This window comes from Pongo pygmaeus, chromosome 5 (genome assembly GCF_028885625.2).
Source record: "Pongo pygmaeus isolate AG05252 chromosome 5, NHGRI_mPonPyg2-v2.0_pri, whole genome shotgun sequence".
Taxonomy (NCBI): Eukaryota; Metazoa; Chordata; class Mammalia; order Primates; family Hominidae; genus Pongo; species Pongo pygmaeus.
In genome coordinates, this window is record NC_072378.2 from 167349231 (window position 1) to 167374533 (window position 25303).

Sequence of the window (25303 nt, forward strand, 5' to 3'; positions counted from 1 at the left end):
GAAAAGCTAGTTTCATGGTGATAATACTAATTTGAAACAGATGTGTATTCAAAGGGGCAAGGAAGGAGGCTGGCAGGAGAGAAAAAACATTTTTCCCCCATGATGTAGTACAAGAACCTTTACAGATATGGTCTAACCAAAGTCAGCTTTGTGCAACACCACAGATGCCAAGGGCAAGCTGTCCTGACAAGGCACATTTCACTGATGAAGCATTTAATAACTTGAAGATAACCCTTATTACAGGGTTACCCCTATTTTGTAGCTGGGGAGACAGGTGCTCAGAAGGATTCAGTGGTTTGGCAAGGGAGACAGCAAGAACACTAGGGCAGTGTGAGGTGGCTGGGAGAAGGGGCAGCTGGCAAGGTCAGGCACTTCCCATGGCAGGAGACTGGCACCGAGCAGGGGCAGGAGGGAAACAGGGACACCACCTGCTCCATGCCTGCAGAATCCTACCTCCACGGGGCAAGGCAAGGGCAAACCACCCAGCCTGGGGAGGTTTGCACACCAAGGCTCATAGAGGAAGACTGGCTAGGGAGCATTCACCGAATGGAATCAGGTAGGGCTCTCATATCAGTAGCATTCTTGGGAACACCCTCTAACTGATCTCCAGGAACGCATGCAAATGACTGCATAACAACAGGTACACATCTTGGCTGGTCGGAAACACTGCTTCTGGCCTGCTTGGTAATAAATCCTAGGTGTGTGGTTACGGCACATTTGTCCTCCACACCCTGATGTGCAGGTGCCTCCGGCTTCCTTGTAGCTGCACCATTATTTTCCCCTAGCTAAGCAGTTAGCAGGCAAGGCTTCTCATGCAGCTGCAAGTCAGATGTGATTAACAGTATTTCATATGGAATATATTTGTGTCTGATCCATTTGCTTGATTAAATCACACTGTAGCTTAACAGCCTATTTGCTGATAATTTTTACTTATTTGAATTCAGTGTAATAGCTTTTACTAGTGAAAATATATCAGCAAACATAAAACGCTGAGAAAATGCAACACAACGTAATTCAGTGTAATCAGAAATAAAAGCAGAGCATTCTAGAGAATGTTGCTAGTCTTAGACCAGCTCTGCTTATTTAATAAGCACAGATCCTTGGAGCAAAAAAGGTAGAGTATTTCTGGCTAAGTTACTGGTTACCAACTCCACGTCATACAAAGTAAACTCATCCTGGTCCCCCATATCAAAGGAGCACTCTCCTGGCAGCTTCCTGAAGGTCCCCAAGGCTGCACACATCTCTGGTCGACCCGAACGTTGCCTTCATCCTGAAGCTACAGCCCTAAAGCCTCTTTCCTCCCCTTCCCCTTTACAGCCGGTGGCCCTGGAAGCTGCCTCAGAGAGTTCATACTTCTCCCACCCACTATTAAATTGCCACTTCTGAGAACTATTCGCCCCACATGTGAGAAACCGAATGAAATTCCAGGTAAATGGTAAGTCAGAGGATGTGAACATAGTTCCTTTTTTATTTAATGGGCTTCCACTTCATTCTTCTACTTCTGAATGCATGAAAAATAGCCTGAACAGTCTTTGCTGTGCTGGGTGTGGCCAAAGACAGTCAGCACACGGGCTTACGGAAAAGGACGGGCAAAGCAAAAGGGGCAAAATCTCACTACGTTTAGTTGTCTTTTCACATAGTTTAAAAAAACAACACTATTCTGGGGATTTTTCTTGAATGTAAAGAGAGAAAGTATGTAATGAAATTCCAAGCATAAGGCATATCACAGAAATTGTGACCACAAATAAGGAGTTAAGCTTAATGTCTTTAAAATAAGTATATAAATGAGCAAAAAGATGAACAAATTCAAATTCAGTATTCACTAATATGGACTACTCATTGTGGGTTTTTTTGGCTATCAGAAAATCCAATAAAATTAGGATAAACATAATTTCTTTGGGAGCATTTATTGAGAGTACCTGAAAATTATCTTAATTAGAAATGGTTTTCTTGGAAACTACCCAAGATCTAGAAGAAGAGCTCACCTATCAAGCCCCAAGAATAAGCCTTAGTGGTAAACTTTCCAGGAAGCTTTCTTTTTATCCATGACTGGAGCCAATATTGTTCCTGATGCTTACTAAGAGTCCCTTCACACTTCCTTTATTAGGATACCATGTTTTCCTTAAAAGGGATGAGCAATTAAAATGTCTTTATATGTAGACATAGGTGAATTCTGATGATCTGTGACCACCAGAAATAGAAATAAATTGACAATTGATCTAATCAGACCATTTAAATTCAAAGCTGTCAATAATTTCACAGCACGTATACCCTAATAGCAAGCTTCTTTTGACTTGTTTGCCTCTATTGTTAGACATTAAGCTCACTGAGGGCAGGGATCCTATTTTTATGTCCCAGTTGCTTAGCACAATGCACACAGTATGTGCTAAAATCTTTTGAGTGTATGAACAACTGAGCAAATAGATAAATAAAACGAAATTCTCCTTCCACTCAGCAGTTCATCAGTAGTAATATCCCAGGTAAAGCCTCGCATTTTGTCTTCCTCATTCACTCCCTACTGTCTTTCAGGAGAAATGCCAGTTACAGCTGAAATAGCTCAAATAATAGGTCACCAAAGAGAACCCTCTGGCTTTGGTAACTCCAAACCAGTAACTGCTCCCTAAATGAAATGACTTTGCATATTGACACCTTTAGCAAATTGGTGGAAGTCTTGAGTTAATAATATCACTTTTAATTAGTTTAAAATGTACATTCCCTCTTGGAAGAAATATAAACTAAGCTTTGGAGGTTCCACATCCCATCTTCTGAGGCTCTACTGGCGTGTGGAAAGGTTGAGTGGGGAGAAGATTCCTTTCAGCTCAGTGGACCTATGGTTCTGCTAAGTTAGGACAGTGAGGGTGGTGCATTTCCTTGCTCTCAAAGCCACCTTAGCTCATTAGGCAACTGGCATGGGTAACGCATTTTGTAGATAAGTGCAGTGACTCATAGGCCAGACACTGAGAGGGTATCCTATCCCAGCCGGGTGACGGTAACTCCAGCTTAGCAAATGGGCCAGTGTCCCCTTTCCTCATCTATGAAGTGGACTGTTGAATGAGATGCAGGTTACTCTGCCCAGCAATGTGTCGTGGTTCTTAGGCAATACTGTCAATGCCCTGAAAGCAGAGCTCTCTTGGGGACGAGGGTCTTGTGTTCACTGAGACCTGACACCTTTCTGGGGCACACCCATGGAAGTCTATGGAAGATACCCAGCTTTCCTCTAGAAACCCCCAAAATTATAGTTGCCAGAGTCAACAACTTGGTCATCTCACTTGGTTCTATGCTGACACAGGACAAAAATATTTCAGTGAATTTCATTTTAATCTGTAATTGATAAACTGTTTTCAAATATGATTAAGTAACCTGGCTTCTCTGTCACTTAGGGTTTAGCAAATGTTGGGTTATAGACGTAAAATTTATTTTAAAATCAAGTATGTTCAGAGAAGTTTTGCCAAGCATAAATGTAAAAGAGAGGAAAAAAAAGAAGGAACTTTAGAAATTTCTCATTATTTAAAAAAATAAAAAATGAAAATAAATAAAATCGAGTATGAAAACATTAGGACTGAGTCTCTCTCTGAAAGCCTTTTAAATGAAGATATTGTTTTCAACTTAAAGTAACTATGTTAATTTCCTGTTTATGTCACTAGACTTTGAATTTCAAATAACAAAAATTTTCAGTCTTTGTATATTTTAAAATATAAATTTCACAGAAACAATTTTAAAATGTTTCCTATTATAAAAAAAGTTATCTTTCTCATTCATCCACAGAGAGGAAATACACATCTGTGTTCAGTACTTTGTGTCCTATTTCTCAACCTCAATCCATTGACAGACCTCCCCTGCTCAGTTTTACATTTTTCGATGAGTGCTTCTTGGCCTATAACCAGCTGTGAACACACAGACGAACAGGCAGTCTTCTCAAGTATGGGTAGGGCGCAGAAGAGGAACTTACTGGACTGGGGCACAAAGTCAGCTGCTTGTGAGACCCATCACTGGGCGGAAGTGCCCTGAGGCCAGGACTTCTATGTCTTGTGTCTTTTTGGACACAGTATCCAGAAAAAGACCAGCCCAAGACCCGGTCCTCCATAAACACTTGCAGAATGAATTCCTTGGAAAGCTTTTAACAAGACTCTCAAACTCTCAGGGTTTCTTCCCCTTAGCAATAGAATGAGGATGGTAACATATGCTACCCCGATGTTCACAAGCATCAAATAATAGAGGAATGCATTTGTAAACAAGAGAGCATTGTATTAGCATTGACCTTTTTTTTTTTTGAGACAAGTCTCGCTCTCTCACCAGGCTGGAGCGCAGTGGCGCAATCTCGGCTCACTGCAACCTGACTCCCTGGTTCAAGCGATTCTCCTGCCTCAGCCTCCTGAGCAGCTGGGATTACAGGCACGCACCACCATGCCCAGCTAATTTTTGTATATTTAGTAGAGATGGGGTTTCACCATGTTGGCCAGAATGGTCTCGATCTCCTGACCTCATGATCCGCCCACCTTAGGCTCCCAAAGGGCTGGGATTACAGGCATGAGCCACTGCGCCCGGCCATTATTGACCATCTTAGTGAGACCTCCAGCACCTAGTATGGGATCTGGCACACAGGAAGCACTAATTGACTACTTGCTGTTAGACTACACGTATTTTCAGCCCATTTGACCTCCTACGTCGCTGATGGTTTATGTACGACTTCTAGAAATTTTATTTCTACATGGAAGAAACCTCGTTTCCTATTCCCACCCCCACCTTGTTTCCCACTGTATTCTTTTTGGAGGTACTTCTGCAGCCTGGCCCTCCTTGCAGAACCCTGTAACACCAGAGGTGTGTATCCAGAATCAGGCAGATTCCTGAATTCCCACTGGTCAGCCAGTATCTAGTGCTGCTCTTCATAAACAATGCCTGGAGTTTGCTCACACGTGTACCTCTTCTTGGCAAAGACAATAAATGGAAGGAGACAAGTTGTTGTCTAATAAATTTGGCATTGAGATGAAACAGGAAATAAAGACATGTATCCGGATAAAAATAAATACTGTTCTGAGTTTCCGATCTTGTCAACTTTAGATTTTTTAAGTGCCTGTGTCCCAGGAAAATGATTTGTCTCACTGAAGGTGTGCTTAATTTCTTTCAATATTAGACTTAAAAGCAAGCCCTCCTCCAGTACTGGATTAACAGTTTTGTTTGAAAGATGTGTTTTACCCTCGGGAACCGGCCACACTGATCCTATCTAGTACTTCCCATTCTGATTTAGGGATGCCATAAGAGAAACTTTTTAAACAAGTAATTCTCTTCTACTTTTTTGTCTATTCCTCAGGTCTCTCAATTGTTACAGAACCCACGTCTGTGTCTAATATCACGGCAGCTGGGACAAAGAAAACCAAGATGAAACATTTGAGATTGTTCCAGTTGAAACAAACCAACCAAAACCCCACAGGTGCCAGCCTTGAGGCAAAGACGGGACACTGCCAGACGAAATCTTTGGGTCCCAGCCTCAGTCTCCCCATCACCATGTCTTTTTCACTTAAACACGTTTCACTGTTTTGTCATCTATAGACTCAACAATGTGATTTGGACACTGGGATTAAGAGAATAAGATTTGATGGTTGAAACAAAAAACACCACGAGAGAACCGTCCAAAGGAAACCCTAAGATGCCAAGATGCGGAACAGGCAGAAAGGACAGGGCTTTGGGAGTACTCTAGGTTTTCAGGACGAATCTGTATCAACCTCCGCGCTGCGAGGATTGCATCAGGCGCTTTACTCCTGAGCGCCGTTTTAGACGCCTAAGTAGATTGTGCTGCTGCCCGTTCTTCCCCGTTCTGTGAATTCTACACTGACTTCAAATGCACGAATGAGCTACAAGATAAGGTGGAACCTGCCGGCCGGGCACGGCAGACAGCACCTGATCAGCGCCTCGGAGGGCGGAGCTGGGGGGCTTCTCCACTCGGGACTTTGAGGGACCCCCGCGGAGCGCTCCGCGCCACTCGGCGCTCTAGCTGCAGAGAAAGCCCCTCCTCACCCGGGGCACCCTGTGGCCCACAGGGGACCACCCCACACCCCGTGCAGACAGCGGCGGAGAAACGAGCTGGAAATGCAGTGGGGGTGGAGTTGGCCCCCGCGAGGACCCACGGACCGCCCAATTACTACGGAGTCCCAGCGATAACGTTTGGAGCCGTTTGGTTCGATTTTCGGAACCGGACCAGCTTTCCAGTAACTTGAACTCCCTGACGGGTCTCGGGGTCCACCCCGGGGTGGCGAGGCGGGCTCGGGCGGCCACGGCCCGCTCGGTGCCCGGCACCTGCGCGCCCCGAGGGCGGCCGCATTACCTCGAGCCGGCTCAGGCTGGAGCTCTTGGAGCGCGACTTCCTGCGCAGGTACACGGAGAAGAACCTGCGCACGGCGAACTTCTTCATGCTCAGGTCCATCGCCCCGCGCCCAGCCCGGAGCAGCCGCAGGGCCGGGGGACGCGCATCCCCGGCATCCCAGGCGCGGGGCTCAGGTCCGCGGGCGGGCACGCGTGGCCAGGGAGCCCGGCACGGCGGCCATGGGCGCGGGGCGTGGGGCGCGGGCTGCGGGCACAAAGGGCAGGCCGCGCCGGCCACCGCGGCCGGGGCCCCAGGCGCTCCCTCCGCCTCCTTCTCCGCCTCCCCTGCGAGTACCAGCGCCGGCCACGCGCCACGCCTACACCACGCCCACCACCACTACCGCCAATCAGCGCCCGCCGCTCCGCGCTCTGGCACGCACACCTCCTCCTCCTCCGCCCCGCCCCGCCACTACCGCCAGTCAGCGCTCACCACCCCGCCCGTTCCCGCCCACCACCAGCACTGCCAATGAGAGCCCACCGCCCCGCCCAGGAGAGCCCCGCCTCTGCCGATACCTCCAATCATCAGCGCCGCCCTGTGGCTCCGGGTGCTCATCCCTCCTGCTCTTTCTACTCCTTCCTACAAGAACCAGCTTCGTGCAACCCCGCCCCCACGCGGTTCCGCCCACGGCCCCGCCCACAGCATTGCCCGCCAATCGGTGCCCGCGGCCGCCGCATGCCTAATGAGCCCCGGCCCGGGACAGCTCCCGGCTCGGGCGAGCTGTGCAGCTGCTCCGGAGCCGCGCAGTCGCGGGCGTTCCTGTCACGCAACTCCGACCCGGCTGCTCTTTCTTTCAGCTTGGGGCCGTCATTATGTTTTCCTTACTTAAAACATCCCTATGCACACTTTGTCACCATGTTTTTCTCTGCCGAACCAAACTTTAATTGTTGATCAGCAAACGCAGCCAAAACCGCAGCGGCACAGCGAGCGAGGGACCCCCGCCTGCCAGCGGGCCCTGCAGCTCGGGCCGGAGCCGCCCGCCGCGGAACCGGCGCCTTCCCTCCGCCGGAGCGGACAAAGGCGCCCGAGGGCGGGGGCTCAGGCAGCCCGCGGGGCGCCTCCCTCCCGCGGCTGCAGAACAAAGACGCATCCGCCCTCCGCAGCCGGTCCCGCTCTAGGAAACGTCTACACAGATGGCTTATCAGGGCCCGCGCTGGAAATACCCGGGGCGGGGTGACCTGGGTCTAGGGCAAGGCCCTCAGACCCGCTGCTGGTGGCAGCGCCGCTCGGGATCTGCCTTAAAGGGAAACACTTTTTTTTTTTTTCCTAGAAATGCTCACCAAGGGCTGCAGCAGGGCCGAGAATGCGGGCTCACGACCCCGTGCAGCCTGCTCTGTTTTCCTCTTGTGCACGTGTTGAGTTTGTGTTTAAAAACAGGGAGAAACCGAGCCCATTGACATAGCACCATCACCACCTGCAAAGACCAGAAACGAGTGCGGTGGTGAGTTGACAAGTCTTGCTTGCTCTTTTGCAGTGCGAACTGCAAAATCCTCGCGTTGTTTTGCTCCCTGGACTAGTCAGATGTTGTGTTAATATTTGTGATAGGCTATTTTGGCTAAGGTGAGTAGAGAGGTCAGAATGTCCTTAAATAAGAGCTTTAAACTCATGCTGCATCCAGGCTGAGGTGAGGTCAGATAGGCTCTCTGGGTTTCCTGGAGACCCGCGTTGAGCGGTGCTGCTCCGGAGTGGAAGCCGGGAGTTTAGCACCAGGACTCTGGCGCTGCCCCTTCCTTGCTTGATGAACTTGGGTGCCGTTGCACGTTGTTCCCACGACTCATCTCTAAGAGGAAAATACGGGTGAAACCTGTCTCACCTCCCTTACTGGATACCAAGAGGTTTATGCAAGATCACGGATGTGGGAGTGCTTTGTGAATTTAAATAGTGCAATTGATTTTCATATTATGTATTAAAGGATCTATAATGACTATTTAAAAACAGAAGTGCAGGACCCCACGAGGACACCAAACACCACTTTTTGCTCCTTTTCAAGACGGTGTGCCACTTAAATGCCCATGAGAACTGCTTTTCCTGCTTCCTTTAAGGTTCTGCTGGGAGGGTAGTAATCTGTGCTCTCAGAACCAGCCTCTTAGTGCCCTGTATCCCTGATGGGACCCTCAGGCATCCTGGCTGTAGGCAAACACAAAGACACTCTGTACCCAGCACGGGAAGCGGTAGATGGACCTCCGACTGGACACAGACTCGGGGAATGAGGGAGGGCCAACCCGACCATGCTTCCTTCGGAAGGGGAGCCAGTAATACTGACCGGAGACAGGAGTGCTGAATGCCACCTATACCAACTCATGGGCATCCTGTTCAGGACAAAAGCCCCAAGGCAGGCAGGCCTAAGTCAAGGCTTGTGTTGTACCAACAATAGTATTTTGACCTGATCTGACAAAATTGGAAAGGAAATATTTCATGGGACATTCATGAGTTCCCCAAATTTGAAGGCAACAAAACTGTTCCACTGAACTTGGGGGGAAAAATCATTCAGATGTCATTGGAATTCATTGCTAGAACAATAAATCTGTTTGCCTTTGTTTTTCTCCTGGTAAAATACACGTATACCAAAATCTCTAGTGATCACGGAACACTACTTCATGTGCTTATGTAATGAAATCCTCCAAAACCACTAAATCTAGGGTAGGTATAATATCAAGACCCACTGTAACCTAAATCCAAATTATCCTTACCAAATACCAGAAAACAAAGTGAACTTGATAAAGGCTCTTGCCCAGATGATGGAATGGGAGAGGACTGAAGAGAAGATAAAGAGCTTGGTAGACCTCTGAGTATCTCACATTTTCTCTGACTCAAGCACAGTAAGTTTGAGACTGAATTCTGTGGTGACTGCTACTTATATGAGTACCAGATTAGCTGATGTGTGGCCAATGCAATTCCACAAGTGATTATCGAGCACCTGCTAACATCTGGCACCGTGGTGATTAGCTGATGTGTGGTCAATGCAATTCCACAAGTGATTATCGAGCACCTGCCAACATCTGGCACCGTGGTGATTAGCTGATGTGTGGTCAATGCAATTCCACAAGTGATTATCGAGCACCTGCTAACATCTGGCACCGTGGTGGTCATTTGTGACACAAAATGATTACGACATCTCAAGAAGTTCACAGTCTTATGGAAGAGAAGGTGAGTGAACAGACAAAGCTGATGCCGTTTTTATGTAAAGTGAAAGAAATGTGTAAGGGATGAATGAGAAGCCAATTCTAATTGGCGAAGTCAAGGAGGAGATGGCCTTTGCTCTGAACCCCTGAGGGTAAGAAGATGAGGGAATAAGTTTCCTGGACAGACAAGAGGAGGCGGGAGTCCCAGGCTGAGGAATAACAGGGCACAGTCGGCGGCTGTGACAAGGTTTCCCATCTCTCCCCGCTACACAGGCACCTGTGTGGGGAAGGCTGGTGTGCTCTCTGCATATGGGAAGATGCCACATTCTCGGGGCACCCCACAGGAGTGGCTTAAGAGTGACATCCAAGAGCTTCTAATTAGTCAAGTACCACAAATGTCTGTTCGTCTCCAAACAGTCCTACAGGCTGCTGAAAGTTTCAAGCTTCTAAAACTCTCATATATTTTCAATAAAATGCTAAATTGCACTTCAAGTGAAACTTTATATATCTTTAAAATAAATGGAAACATTCGGTCTTCATTAGGACTAAAGTTTTGCCATGGCAGGTGAATTCACTAGGTTCACCTGATGCAAAACTTCACCATGATTACCAGGGTCACCTGGTGCTGGCCATCTGAGAAAGCAGGAAATTGTGCTTTTCCAGAGTATCAGCATTCGAAGGCTCTGCCCATCACAGGCATCCTACTGGGTGCTCCAGAGACAGTGTCCAGCCAATATGAGGGAGGGAGGTGGGCTTCAGTGTGTGCCCCTGTGAACTACTTCCTGTGGCTGTGATACAAATGGGTTTAGTCAAGCTTCCCTTAGTGTAGTCCCTGAGTGTACAGAAAGGAATCCTTTTCCTGGGCTGTGGGTCCCCGTGTACTTGAAATGTTTATGAATTCGAAGTTTCTTGAATGTAGGAATTAGTCCTTGCTCAGGAAGATGGTCTTAAAGTCCTGATACCCTAGAAGGTAAACTATAGTGGACATTTCAGGTGGGGGCACGTTCGGAGCAGGTGTCAGCAAGGGGCCTGGAGCTGTCAGGGAAGGGCTTCTTGGGCCCTCAGCAAAAGTCAGAAGGGATCAAGTTTGCCTCTGGTCTCTGGCTGGCCCCTGGCCCTCACCCACAGGACACTTGTATCGGGTCTCATTCACATCTGGGTACCAACCAAGCCATGTCAGAATGACACCTGTACCCTCAGTTTAACAGTTTAAAATCTCTGAGCATATTGAAAATTTAATAAGAAAGTCTTAATGAGTAAAAGTCTTCAAAATGATAGAAATAAAGCTCTAATGGTGAAGTACCAGGAAATGGAATTTACATTTGAAACCAGAGGGCCTGGTTTCTGGGTAGTCAGTAGAGGGAGATGGAAACCCACAGGCCAGTTGTACTTGACCCTTATTGACTGGCTTAGATTTAGGAAGAAAAACCACATTAGGTTTCAAGCTGTGGAAACCATTATGGTTGGCTTCCTCCCTCCCCGCTGGAGCCCCCATCCCCCATCCAACCTGGGTAGAAAGGCATAGAGGTCACAGAAGGTGGGCTTCACCTGCAATACCTCCCCCGCCAGCCCGCTGTGAGAACAGCTTTGGATTTTATTGGTTTTTAAATACTATGTTCCTTCATACCACTTTCTTTTGAAACCCATTTATAAACCATAGGGCCAGAATCTACAGAGAGGCTGATCAAATAACTTTCCTGATAACACAGATTTTTTTTCGTCCCTCTGCCTGGGGCACTCTGGTGCCTTCCATGGTGTCAGCGGAGCACGGCTGGAGTCGTGACTCCCAAACAGCGAGAAGGGAGGGCCCTGCCTCAGTGAGCCCTTTTTCTCTTTGAGACAGTGGAATCCAAGAGATAGACGCGAACACACTGTGCAGTCATAGACACAGCGGAGCAGAGACAGACCAGAGAGAGGCTGCGTGGCAAACGGAGCCCCGACGGGTGGCACCTCGGGGCAGCAACAGTATCAGCTAAGGTGTAAATGCCTTGAAAAGACCTAAATCAAACACCACGTGAGAGAGATGAAATTCAGAGAGGCAGTGGGAACAGCGCTCCTCTCCGCACATTTCCAGGGTACTAACTCCAGCTGCCATGCGGTGCCTTCGACCTCCAGGACCTGTCCGTCTTATAGCTGAAGCTTTGTACCCTTTGAGCAACATTGCCCTTCCCCACCCCCAGCCCTGGGGAGTTTTTAGACTCCACAGATAAGTGAGATCATGGACATTTGTTTTCCCATGTCTGGCTTATTCCACTTAGTATGATGTCCTCAGGCCCATCTGTGTTGCCCGCAGGTAGCTATGTGAGGTGATGGGTGTGTTCATTAGCTTGATTGTGGGAACCCTTACATGAGGTATACCTACAGCAAACACCACGGGGTGTCCCTTAAATTATGCAACTTTTGGCTGCACGGGGTAGCTCATGCCTGTAATCCCAGCACTTTGGGAGGCTGAGGCGAGCGGATCACCTGAGATCAAGAGTTCGAGACCAGCCTGACCAACATGGAGAAACCCCATCTCTACTAAAAATACAAAATTAGCCGGGCGTGGTGGCACATGCCTGTAATCCCAGCTACTCGGGAGGCTAAGGCAGGAGAATCCCTTGAACCCGGGAGGCAGAGTTGTGGTGAGTGGAGATCATACCATTGCACTCCAGCCTGGGCAACAAGAGCAAAACTCCATCTCAAAAAAAAAAAAAAAAAAAAAATTCTTTGTCAATTATACCTCAACAAAGCTGGAGAAAATAAAAAGAATGAATGAGGAAGGACATACAGAAATCAACAGCAACAACACAGAGGAGAAAGACCAGAAGACAGACACAAAGACCAGGAGACCAGGAAGGAACTTAACCCAAAGGAAAAGGAAACTGGGAGCCGGAGCTTAGTGAGGGAGGAGAAAGCAGGGACAGACGGCGCAACTCAGGAACAGGGTCGGGGAGAGGCAGAGGCACACTGAGCGGTGTGGGGAGGCCAGAGGACAATGTGGACTCGACATGGGCATGAAATACCTCAGGGCCGGGTGCAGGGGCTCGTGCCTGCAATCCCAGCGCTTCGGGAGGCTGAGATGGGCAGATCACTTGAGCCCAGGAGTTCAAGGCCAGCTTGGGCAATATGGCAAAACCCATGTTTTCTCTACTAAAAAATACAAAAATTAGTTGGATGTGGTGGTGCGTGCCTGTGGTCCCGGCTAGTTGGGAGGCTGAAGTGGGAGGATCACTTGAACCTGGGAGGCGGAGACGGCAGTGAGCTGAGATCGTGCCACTGCACTCCAGCCTGGGTAACAGAGTGAGAACCCATCTCAAAAACACCAAAAAAAAAAAAAAAAAAACCAACCTCAGAGGAGATTGCCTAAGTCCACAGAGCAAGAAAGGAAATTGGGGCAGAGTAAAGGGGTAAGTTTCTTCTTCTACCTCTGGCCAGTGTGTGAGGATGGGGTGCTCAGAGCTGGTGGTACTTTGGGCCCATGAGGTCATGCTAAGCATGGCACAGCAGAAAACTGGAAACATGTTGGATCCTTGATAACACTGTTGAGTTACTGCATTAACCAATTCTGCAGCCAAACCTCTTTGAGGCTTTTTTCTGTGGAAAATAGATCTTTTCATTGAGCTGAGTTTTCTGTCATTTGCAGCCAAAGGAATCCTAACTGATATACTGAGCAAGGCACTCATTATTCACTCGGTTAATCCATAGACTTAAATCTAGTTACTAAATCTAAATTTTTATAAAAGTTACTTACAGATTATTTAATAGTCATAATATTTGTAAAACATTATGGTAGAAAATGCTGTGAGATTATAATTACAGTTATAATTATAGGATAGAAGAATTACTTGTTTGAATTTATTCGCGTATCATGCATTTCATGACCTCTTCCTCTGAACCCAGCACTGTGCCCTCTCACAAGATCATCACAGGCTAGTGACAAATGACCAGACACAAAAATACACTATGAGTCAGAGGAACGTGCCACGCTTTAAGGCAGACAAACATGCAGCTGGCCCATGCGGAGGGAGGAAGGACTAGAGGGACACGGGGACAGTTTTTCAAACCAGGCAAGTGGAGACAAGAGCAGAAAGAAAGAGCATCTTGTGCAAAGGCCCTGGGGTGAGTGACACTGTGTGGCCAGAGCATGGGCTCAGGGCGTGGGGTCAGGTAGAGGGAATGACGTTTGTTCTCAGCTTAACAAAGGGGCCACTGAAGCGTGAAGCCAAGGATGACAGGGACACACTTGCATTTGAGAAAGTTCTCCTGGCAGCAGGGTGCACAGCAGAGGAAGCAGATTCGGGGAGGTGCCCCTGTGACAGTCTTGTGGGGCAGGACAGTGTCCTCATGAAGAGCAAACCGCAGTGGCTACAGTGATGGAGAGCAAGAGGCCGAGGTGGGCAGTAATGCTGGGAGCAGAACTTGCTAGAGACCCACGGGCTGAGGGGAAGGAAGTGGGGCCGGATATTTCCAGGATAAGTCGTTGCGTCCCAGGCGCCACCTCTGAGGTGCTCCTCCCCCTTCCTCATCCCTCCATTTTACCACCTCGAAATCAAAATCGAAATCCAAATCGAAATCGCTGAGCTTTTACACAGTTCACTCAGATGCTTCCCTGTAAATCCATGATTTGCAAAACTGTCAGGTTTTATTCCAACATGACCACAAACATGGAAAAACAAAGACACGTGTAAATTATGTGAGATGAGAAAATAACACATAACTCTAAAAAGGGAATTTCATTTGCAAATGTTTTTTGAGGCAGAATCTCACTCTGTCCCCCAGGCTGGCGTGCAGTGGTGTGATCTCGGCTCACCGCAACCTCCTCCTCCTGTGATTCTTGAGTAGCTGGGGCTACAGGTGTGTGCCACCTTGCCCAGCTAATTTTTGTATTTTTAGTAGAGATGGGGTTTTGCCATGTTGACCAGGCTGGTCTCGAATTCCTGACCTCAAGTGATCCACCCACCTCAGCCTCCCAAAGTGCTGGGGTTACAGGTGTGAGCCACCACACTCAGTGTTCATTTGCAGATTTTTTTAGTGTTTGGTATAGTTTCACACCATAAATACCTCACATCCTTAAAAACCCACAAAAAAAAACTAATATTCAAGAACTAGAACAATTTTTTAAAATATGAGGAAAATGAGACCATAATTTTTAAATTATAATAATTTAAATAAGACTTGTGATAACAGAGAGCCAACGGTAGTAAGTGAAAGCGACTGCGTGGGGCATACTTGATTGTATTCATGTTTGTGACTCACTAATTATTAATCACTTCTCTCCCACGTACACCTTGGCATGAATGAGTTAGAGAAGAACCACGGCAGGAGCCCAGTGTCATTCATCAACCCAGGTCCTCTGCGCATCTACTGTGCCTGCTGCTGTGGGCTGTGCTGAACCTGGGATCTGAGGGGCTGGGCACAGCAGGGACTCCTGCCCTGACGGGCACTGTGGTTTCTGGGGTAGCACAGACAAGCCAGGGTGTGTTCACTCCCAGGCAGGAAGGGCCTTAGAGGGGAGAGAAAGCCCTACAGGAGCACCGGGACGAGCCCTTAGTCTCGCAGATGACTGCCACATTCACAGGCGATGATGAGCAAGTGCCAGCCAGATACACAGGGACAGGCGAGGGTGTTCCATCAGGGATGCTCAGGCTAAAGGCCAGTGAGAGCATGGTCCTGAGGAGGTTCATTTGGCTGCTGTGTGAGGGTGTGTTGGAGTGGGGACAGGGCAGAGGAGGGGTGCTAGGTCACATGGTAGAGAGCCCCACGGAGTTTACCCAGGAAGAGGAGGAAGAGCCCAGGAGGCTTTGGCAGGAGGATGCCATGAGCATCACCTGGGTGTGTCTGGAGAAGGATGTTCAACTCTGAGCCTGCTCATCTTCTGCGCTCACCCCAGGACAAGCCACCATCCCCACCCTGGAGAGAAGGCTGCATCCACCCCAGGAGGGTGACCTGGGTGTGTCCAGTAAAGGGTGTCTTAAGTCTGACCCTGCTCATCTTCTGCGTCCACTCCAGGACAAGCCACCATCCCCACCCTGGGGAGAAGGCTGCATCCACCCCAGGAGGGTGACCTGGGTGTGTCCAGTAAAGGGTGTCTTAAGTCTGACCCTGCTCATCTTCTGCGTCCACTCCAGGACAAGCCACCATCCCCACCCTGGGGAGAAGGCTGCATCCACCCCAGGAGGGTGACCTGGGTGTGTCCAGTAAAGGGTGTCTTAAGTCTGACCCTGCTCATCTTCTGCGTCCACTCCAGGACAAGCCACCATCCCCACTCTAGACCAGGGTGGTCGCCTGCTAGCTTGGCCGCCCATGGCCATTTCACATAAATCCAAATCCAATCATCCACTTCTCTGCTTATAACTCTTCCAGGCTTCTTACTTTCTTGCCAGTAAAGTATAATAAAACCCAAACTCCTCGTTCTGCCTACACTGACTCTGCTACAAAGACCCTGGGTCTCACCACCCACCGCCCATCCCGCCCTGCCCCACCCTGCTCCTGGGCTCCACCAGCCTGGCCTTCCCTTCATTCTTGGAACTGCCAAGGCCGTCCCACCTCCAGCCTTGGGTTCTGGCTCCTTCCTCTGCCTGGGCCCCTGTTCCAGCTCGCTCTCAAGCTTTGGCTTCCAGCTTGAATCAGTACCTCCCTGCAGAGGCCCTTCTGGATAGCCTATCCCAGACAGGCTTGAATCAGCGCTTCCCTGCAGAGGCCTTTCTGGATAGCCTATCTCAGACAGGCTTGAATCAGCACCTCCCTGCAGAGGCCTTTCTGGATAGCCTATCTCAGACAGGGCCTCTCTCCACTACTCTCTAGAACACCTCATGCTCATTTTCTTTACAAAACTTCTGATAATATGTGATGCTTCTTCCTTTTATCCTCCTCCACATATTTCTCCTCCTCCTCCTCCTCCTCTTCCTCGTCCTCCTTCTCCCTCTTCCTCCTTCTCCTTCATCCTTTTCACCTTTTAAATGCTTGTCTCCAGTAATCACAACATAAGGCCCTAAAGGACAGGAACTTTAACATCCCAGAGGCTGCTGTGACACAGAGCCCAGCTCACAGCAGGCACTCCATGGATATCTGCTGCCCTTGTTGAATAAAGAGATTGGGGAACGAGGCCAGGAGAAGCAGGGTGTGGCCGAAGGGAAGTGAATGAACTCCGGCGTTAAATTTAGAACAAACAGGATTTCAGGATTGATCATTTGAAAGGAAAGTTTCTACCAACTCCCTGAGATACACTAAGTTTGAAAATTTCAAGGTCGAATAGCTATAGGCCAATTAAAAAAAAAAATGCTGAGAGGCTGTTCCAAAACCCTGACACTGCCCAGATCTCTGAGAACACAGGATGGCCTGGAGAGTGAAGGAGGGGAGCATGGAGGGGAGGAAATTTGGCAGCATCTGTGCTGAGCACCCTTCCTCTCCACCACCTAAAGGGCTGGGGAGGTGCCACCTCTGTTGTTGTAGCCCAGGCAGGATGACTCTGTGGGGCCCCTTGGGGAGTGCTGATATGCTAGGACCAGGTGGCTTAGGTCTGGCATCCACTGGGACCATCTGGAGGGGAACGTGAGGAGGACAGAGAGGCTGTGTGGTGGCTGACCCTGTCCACGCAAGGCTTGTTGGCCAAGGACATATGAGTGCTTCCTACAGGCCGGGTCTGGGCCAAGGAGGGGCCATGTGAAGTCCTCAGAGACCCTGCCTGGAGTGAAGCCAACAGCGACCTCCAGGAGAGAAGGGTCAGGCTGGGGAAGAGAGGAGAGCAGTCGAAGCCCATTCTCTCCCCTCCTCTTCCTCACTCCTGGCTCTGGCCCCAAGAGGAACAATGAGCCGAGAGGAACAATGAGTAGGTGCCAGGTTGGGGGAGAGGGTGGTAGGGGACACACAAGGTGGAGAGTAGGAGAGCCAGCAAGCTCGGACTGCAGACTGCATGCTCGGACCTGCCCTGCAGGTCTCTGAAAGGGACCCATCCTGAGGACCGGAAATACTAACCAAGCGCTCAGAACTTAAAGTCAGTGTGGGCTGTCTGTTTTCCAGGAGTGGGAAGAAAAGCTGTGGAAAGTGACAGGGTCCTCACTGGAGAAGGGGGCATTTGTCCCACTGGTGGACATTGAAATGTGTGTTTTGACCCTATCTCAAGCCAGGTTTGTTCAAGTCAATGAGGTGAGTAAGCAGAGGCAGGAACCAAGAAGCGGGTTCAGATTTGCAGCATAAGACCCCATGTCACAGCCGTGGGGGCCGCAGGGGACAGAGCCCACTCCCCAAAGTGGGAGTCCAGCAGGGCGCTGCACTTGGCCTGAGGGCGGGCTGAGGGAGGACCCCATAACCCCCTGGATGAGGAATCGTGTTTGAACACTGGCGCTAAGCAGGGGGCCGGGAGCCTGGGGAATCCTCTGGGAGTTTGTGGCCACAGCCAGCCTTCACACAGGGGCACGGCCTCGGTTCACCGCCTGTGTGAAAATAGCAGCACCAACTCCGGCTGACAATTTAAAGTGGTCTTGAGTTATTGTTGCCCTAGGTTCCTAGCAGAAACAATCACAAATGCTTTCTAGAGGAATCTGCATTAAAGCCAGGCTTCAAAGAAATCCCTCAGACACAGCTCCAAGGAGCGCAAGCTCACAATCGCTGTGCGCAAAATCCACAAGAACGCTGAACTCAGGAGCACAGCCCTCAAGACAGCCAGCCACAGACTCGGCTGTGAGCAGGCTCCAGCCACTGGACCGTCCAGGCGAGAGCAGTGAATGTCAGATTTGATAAGCTTAAGAAGATAAAAGCAAGACATGAAAATGCGATTAAAGACAAGAGACTCAAAGTGACCAAGTAGATAAAAAAATGAACAACGTTGCTCTTGAAATGGAAAGACATGAATTACATATAGCTGAGCATGTGTACCGTTTATTAAAGAGCAAATTAGATGTAGCTGGAGACAGGCGAAAGATGGATCTAAAAATGACCGCGGTAAGCAGGAGCCTGTGATGGACTGTACACTGGGAAGTAAAATATCTTGAATTAAATTTCTACCCGCTGTTCAGATCCTATGACCTGACTTTGGCTGAAATTCTGAGTCTCTAGAACAGTGGTTCTGGGCAGTAGAGGATGGGTCCCAGGGGACATCTGGCAGTGTTAAAGACATTTTTGATTGTCACAGCTGGGTGGGGCTACCGGCATCTCGTGGGTTGAGGCCGGGCACTGCTGAACACTCTACAGTGTACAGGACAGGCTCATTACCAAGACGTGCCCATCAAAAATGTCAGTAGTCTCTGTTCCTTCTGCTCAGTTTGTTTGTGAACCTAAAATGGCTCTTAAAAAATAAAGTCTATTTTTAAAAATGTGGATGGTGAGGTTGAAAAAGCCCACTCTAGGATGAAGAGGGAGGAAGAAGAGGAAAAAAAAAACCCTTTTCTCACTAGGTTGTCACCTATGGAAACAGCAATTTCACGCAGTTAAACCAATATGTGGAAGGGCTTTATAAATTGTAAGGTGCTCAACGGAGTTATTCGTAGAAATCCTAGAGTTTCACACAGAAAATTAATGAAATGGCTGGGAAGAGAGTCGACTCCCAAATGTGAGAATTTGTATCTGAAAACTCCCCTATTCAACAATCGACTCCCAAATACGAGAATTTGATTTTCTGAAAACTCCCCTATTCAACAGTGGACTCCCAAATACGAGAATTTGTATCTGAAAACTCCCGTATTCAACAGTCGACTCCCAAATACGAGAATTTGTATCTGAAAACTCCCCTATTCAACAGTGGACTCCCAAATACGAGAATTTGTATCTGAAAACTCCCGTATTCAACAGTCGACTCCCAAATACGAGAATTTGTATCTGAAAACTCCCGTATTCAACAGTCGACTCCCAAATACGAGAATTTGTATCTGAAAACTCCTGTATTCAACAGTGGACTCCCAAATATGAGAATTTGTATCTGAAAACTCCCCTATTCAACAGTCGACTCCCAAATACGAGAATTTGTATCTGAAAACTCCCCTATTCAACTGTATTGTCTTATGCAAGGCACGACCACGTGCCCCGCTGCCCAAACCAGAAGGTAAGACTTACCGTGACCTCCTGACACGTCCTTATTCCCTACGTCTCTAGTTACTGAGATTTGTCAACTGTGCCTTCTACGTGTTTTCCCCATCTTGCCTTCTTTCCAGCCCTGCCCTCCATAACACAGCGTGGGCCCTCCTCAGCTCTTGCCAGAAAATAGTCATTACTGGCTAAAGGCTTTCCCTACAACCCACCTGTGGTCCTGCCACCAGCCTGATCCTTCTAGAAGCGAATCTGGTTCAGTTACCCCAGGGCATGCATAGCTCCAGAGCTTGGAAGCTTGGAAGCCCCAGACTCTGTTCTTCCTAACCAGGCCTTCTTCCGCGTTGCGTTTGCCTCCCCTCCATCCCCCAGGGTGCAGTCTCTGCTCCTGCCCCGCTGACTTACTCCTAAGAAGATGAACTGTGATGTCTCCGTGACATCATTCACGCAGTGGCCACGGCGGTCCCTCCTGCCCACTCTGCCTCTACCCACTGGCCGCGTCTCCTTCCAGCATCTTCCAGACCCAGCATTGCTCCAGGAAGCCACACCGAGATCACTCCACCCCACAGGCCCTGTTGGGATCTCTCCTGGGCTCCTCTAGTTTGCTCACTGTGCTGTATTAAAACTTTGGGTTCCCCCCTCTCTCCCACCAACGTTAAACTACTTCAGAGAAGCAAGTGTCCGTAGCGTTCCATGCATGTGTGTAAACAGACATTACTAGGATTATTTTCAGTGGGTTGCTGATTAGGAAGAGCTTTGGTCTACATTATTACTTCTGTGACACGTTTATCTATGAAACAGACACAGCGAACCCCCTTATGCAGTGAAGATGCTGAGGTTCTAGGAGGTTAACCCAGAAATAAGGGACTTTTCCAAGCCTATACATAAATTATAGAGGAATTCAAAAGGAAGGGAGTTAGCAGGAAAGAGGAAACAGGTTACAACTTTAGCAGGAAGGATTTCTGTAGCTTAAAAAGGAAAAAAAAATACCCATCATAGAAAAATTTCTCAAGATCTGGCATGAGTACAAAGGAGAACATAAAATCTTTGCTAGATTTGTTTTAGCAAATTTTCATTGTTTAAAAATATTTCATAAACACCTATAGCATTTCAGGCACTAAATACCTCTACTAGAGATGAGAACTTGATGAACACGTAAAAGCCAGAGAGGGGGAGCTGAGAATAGCCCGTGTGGCAGCCCCGGGAGAGGCGCGCCTTGTGGTGCCGTCTCCTCCTCCCCTTATCATGGGAGCTCGGGAGGAAGCTGGGGCTGGGAGGCAGCACCGCCCTTCCCCGCTCCGCTGGGCTTTTCCCTGTTCTGGGCAACCTGCTGGGTCACGTATGTAGAGAGAACCTTCCCGGAACACCTGAGAATGCTAGATAAAACAAGGGGGAAATCTCTTCTAATGAAGCGTGGCTGGTCCGATAGTAAGCAGGGAAGAATAAACGCAGGCAAAAAATGAGGATAAGGAGATATTGTGAGGGCGAGCACTGTTCTGAGCAGTGCCTGTCCTGCAGGCTTATGTGAGTCTCTGCCATCTAGACCAGAGGTTCAGTGGGGGCCAAGCAGGGTGTGGGGTCGGATCCAAGTCGGCATTCCCATAGAGCAGACTCGACGGCGTGACCTTGGAAGAACCTCACTGTGAAGAAGGAGGCTTGCGTCTTCAGGTGGGAATGTGGAAAAGAACAAGGGGTAAAAACTGCCCTCTCAGATTTCTGCAGCTTACACTTCAGCCAGTTGGAAGCCAAAATCCTCACTGCTAGTGTGGCCTGAAAAACTCCAATCCAAACTTTAGTTTTTAGAGATTCCAGATTGGTAGCACACAGAGGACCAGGTGGAAGCAAACGTAAGTACAATCAGGAAGAACATGCTTTAAACATGTCTCACAGTTTAAATGGGAAATTTCTAAGGGGCATGAGCTCGCAAACATAAATCACTAAATAATCACAGATACAAACTGTGGGCAAGAGTCAGCAGAGACAACAAATTCCAAAATCAGACCTGTACAGATAGCAAAGGTTAGGAATTTGTATAAATAATATAAAATATGTGCATTCAATACATTTGAAAAACAGCAAGGAAGGTTGAAGCATTACAAGAACACAAGAGATTATAAAATGACCAAGCAGATTTGTAAAAATAAGTAAAACTTTAAAATTGAAACAATAATAATTTAAATAAAAAATTCAATAGATTGGCCGGATGTGGTGGCTCATGCTTATAATCCCAGCACTTTGGGAGGCCAAGGTGGGCAGATCACTTGAGGTCAGGAGTTCAAGACCAGCCTGGCCAACATGGCGAAACCCCATGTCTACTAAAAATACAAAAATCAGCCAGTGTAGTGGTGCACGCCTGTAATCCCAGCTACACGGAGGACTGAGGCAGGAGAATTGTTTGAACCTGGGAGGCGGAGGGTGCAGTGAGCCGAGATCATACCACTGCACTCCAGCCTGGGTAAAAGAATGAGACTCCGTCACAAAAAAAAAAAAAAAAAAAAAAAAAAATTCAATAGATCGATTAACAGCAGTTCGGACAAAGTCCAAGAAAGAGTTGGTAAAAGAGATGTTGGATCTGATGATAATTGAGAGAAAGACAGACATACAGGAAATATGAAAGGGGGGTTAAGAAATATGGAAGATAGAAGGAGAAAAATCCAGCATGCCTCTGACTATTAGAATGAGACAGAAGAAACAAAGAAAAATAGAAAAGCACTATTCAAAGAGGTGAGGCAATACTGCAGAATTTTTCAGAGTAGATAAAATATACCAATCTTCATATTTATAAAGACCCCCAAGATCCCCAGGAGGATTCAATGAAAAGAAAACGATACCTAAATACATCATATTAAATCTTTGAAATACCAAAAACTGAAAAAAAAAATCTCTCCAGAGCAACCAGAAGAAAAGACAACTTTCCTGCAAACGAATGTTAATTACTGTCAGCTACCATCTCAACAGCAATATTGGAAGCTAAGAGAGTGGAATAATATATGCGATGTGCTAAGAGAAAATAACTTTAACCTTGAATTCTCTGTCCTACAAAAAAAAAAAAAAAAACTTTCACAAACAAGGTGGAAACAAAGACATTTCCAAGTAAACAACTGAAGAAAATTCACTTCCAATGAAATTGTGTGGGTAAAGCTAGACACACACGAGCTGCATGAAAGTAAATCATTTGTGTATTGCATAATTTGTGGACTTAAGTTGGAACTGATGTCTTAAATATGCTATTTAAAAATAGCATATACAGGACAGTGATCAGTTAAAACCTTCTAATGTTTTCATATTTTTCTGAAGATAAAGAGGCTTGATTACCTTTAGACAAAAATTCAATAGATTGGTTATACATGCTAAAGTTAAGCATACATGCTAAAGTTTCTAAAGCAATCAATTAAAGGAATATAAATCCAATGTGTAATTGCCAAACTAATAGAGGTCAAAGTATAGAACAAGAAAAAAATTTCAAATGATGGTAAGAAAGCAGTTTTGAAAAAAGACACCTGGAAAAAGTAGGATAAGTAAAAAAATACCAACTGTTGGCAATGGCCACTGCCATGGGCCCTGAGCGTCACTGCACCTTCTTGCTGAGTATGTGAGGAATGTCAGGCACTGACCACTGTTAACCCAGGCCATTGCTCAGTGTCGCGTTTGCAGTGAGCAACCTTGGGAAATGAGGTAACATTTTCCTCTAAGACAAAAGCAGGCTTGCTGACCTCTTGTTAAAAAACACCAGGCTCCCCAAGCTCAGCTTTCCTCAACTGAGATGCAGTTTTACTATAAACATAGAATCCATCTAGGCCCCCATAGGATGTGGGGGGCAAAGGAGTCCTATGCAAATATGATTCTCATGCCATTTTCTGTTCCTTGAATTAAAATGTCCTTTATCGCTGATCTTCCAATATCCACCAACTCTTCCAGTAGCTATTATTAGGCTAATTAGTAGTTTGTAAGTGAGGCAAAATAAAATCCTAGACCATATACAACCTAAATAGAAATAAATCAAAATATGTAAAAAAAAAAAAGTCAATGTTAATGAGCTAAACTCTCTAGTTAAAAGACAAAGAGTGCCAAATAGGTTTACAATAAATTTAGTTATAGAAAAACATATATAACAAGATACATAAAAAGTTTCAAATAAAATAATGGAAATAGATACATCATGCAAAAAAATAATGAAAAGAACTAACATTAATGTCATACATAGGATACAAAAAGCATTCATAGATATAGAAAAAGCACTACATATTGATGAAAGTTTCAGTTCACCAGGAGGATACAATAATTCTAAGCTTACACGCACCAAATAATATAGCTTCAAAATGTATTAATCAAAAAATGACAAAACCAAAAGGAGAAATTGACAAATCCATTATTATTTAGAAAAATTTTTGTCTTGATATATGTCTTGGGCCATTGTATATCTTGCTACTCTCATCTGGACGATGTGGTACCTGCCTTCGCTTTTGTTTACCAAGATTAATACTGAATCCTCCTAAGGTTCTAACCTCCACTGTCAGTCCTTCAAGGATGCTCTCTGTGACCCCCAGACTTAGTCAGGTGCCCTGGTAGATGCTCTCAAGATACTAGGAATTTCTCAGATGGGAATACTTACTTAGGTGTATGTGTGTGAGCATTTAATTAATGCTTTTATTAGACTGTAAACCCTGTGAGGGCAGGAATTGTGTCTCCTTGGCAAACCGCTATACACAGTGCCTGTTACTGATGGCTGATCTACTTAGAACAAATATTTGCCGAATGGATAGAGGAGTGAAAGCAGTCACTGAACTGGCAGCCAGATGGCCACTACTGCTTTTTTGACATGCACTTTGTGCCACAGGTTGGAAGTGCAGAATAAGAATTAACTTGTGACAGTTGGTTCCCTCTCCCTCTTCTCCTCTCCTTCCCTTTTCCTCTTTTTAAGCCAGTAATTAGCACATAACCTTGGGCAACTGAGGCAATAAGTCAGTAACTCTAAATACTATTTTTAGGTTTGCTAAGAGCATACAACATGTACTATTCAAAGACGAAAAGAAAGGGAATTATCTAGTAGGGCACGGATGTTATATTCACAATGGTACATCCTGAAGTTCAACACAGGGAAAAGCCCACATTTCTTCAAATCAACGTGCGTCCCATTTACTGTGCCTGCTCCCCCAGTCCATGACATCACTTCTTCCAGTTATTCTTGTGATTACATGTCCTTCTGGGAACAACTGGCTGGAGATTCTGGTGACTTTTCAGGAAGTTTGAGGCTCCAATCCTATCATCATTTTCCAGGAGCAACTGCTTTAGCTAAACCTCCCGGTATTCTCAGGGAAGGATCTGACTTAAGTTGCATGAAAGTATATTGCAAATGTGTTTTGGCTTAGATGTATTTTAAATAAGGGCCCATACATATTAAAAAATAAAGAGAGAAATTACAGCCTAGGGGTTTGTGATGTCCATGTAGCATTAACATAATGAGTGCTGTGGCTTACTTGCATCCTGCAAAAAGACACCTTGAAGTCCTAACCCCTAGTACCTGTGAACATGACCTCACTTGGAAATAGGGTCTTTGCAAATGAAATCAAGTTAAGATGAGGTCATAATTGGATTAGGGTGGCTCTAAATCCAATATAACTGGTGTCCTTATAAGGAGAGACACATACACACAGAGGAATGCCTGGTGAAGGAGGAAACAGAGATTGGAGTGAGGCATCTCCAAACTAGGGAACACCAAGGATTGCTGGCAGCACCAGAAGCTGGAAAGAGGCGTGAATCAGATTCTTCCCTACAGCCTTTAGAGGGAGTGAGGCACTGCCCACCCTGATTTTGGAGTTCTGGT

The 25303-nt window shown here is 47.0% G+C and overlaps 1 protein-coding gene across 3 annotated transcripts in view; it reads right to left on the reverse strand.

Moving 5' to 3' along the window:
* Positions 1-25303, reverse strand: part of RPS6KA2 (ribosomal protein S6 kinase A2) — a 444300-nt gene that overhangs the window by 198591 nt on the left and 220406 nt on the right. The window contains exon 1 of one of the 3 annotated variants that reach the window (XM_054491092.2): positions 6320-6657. The exons of the other annotated variants lie outside the window; for them this stretch is intronic. Within the exon in view, the coding sequence (XP_054347067.1) occupies positions 6320-6418 (99 nt within the window). The 5' untranslated portion in view covers positions 6419-6657. Of the gene's footprint in view, positions 1-6319; positions 6658-25303 lie in introns of those variants that run through there. 3 annotated transcript variants of the gene reach the window in all.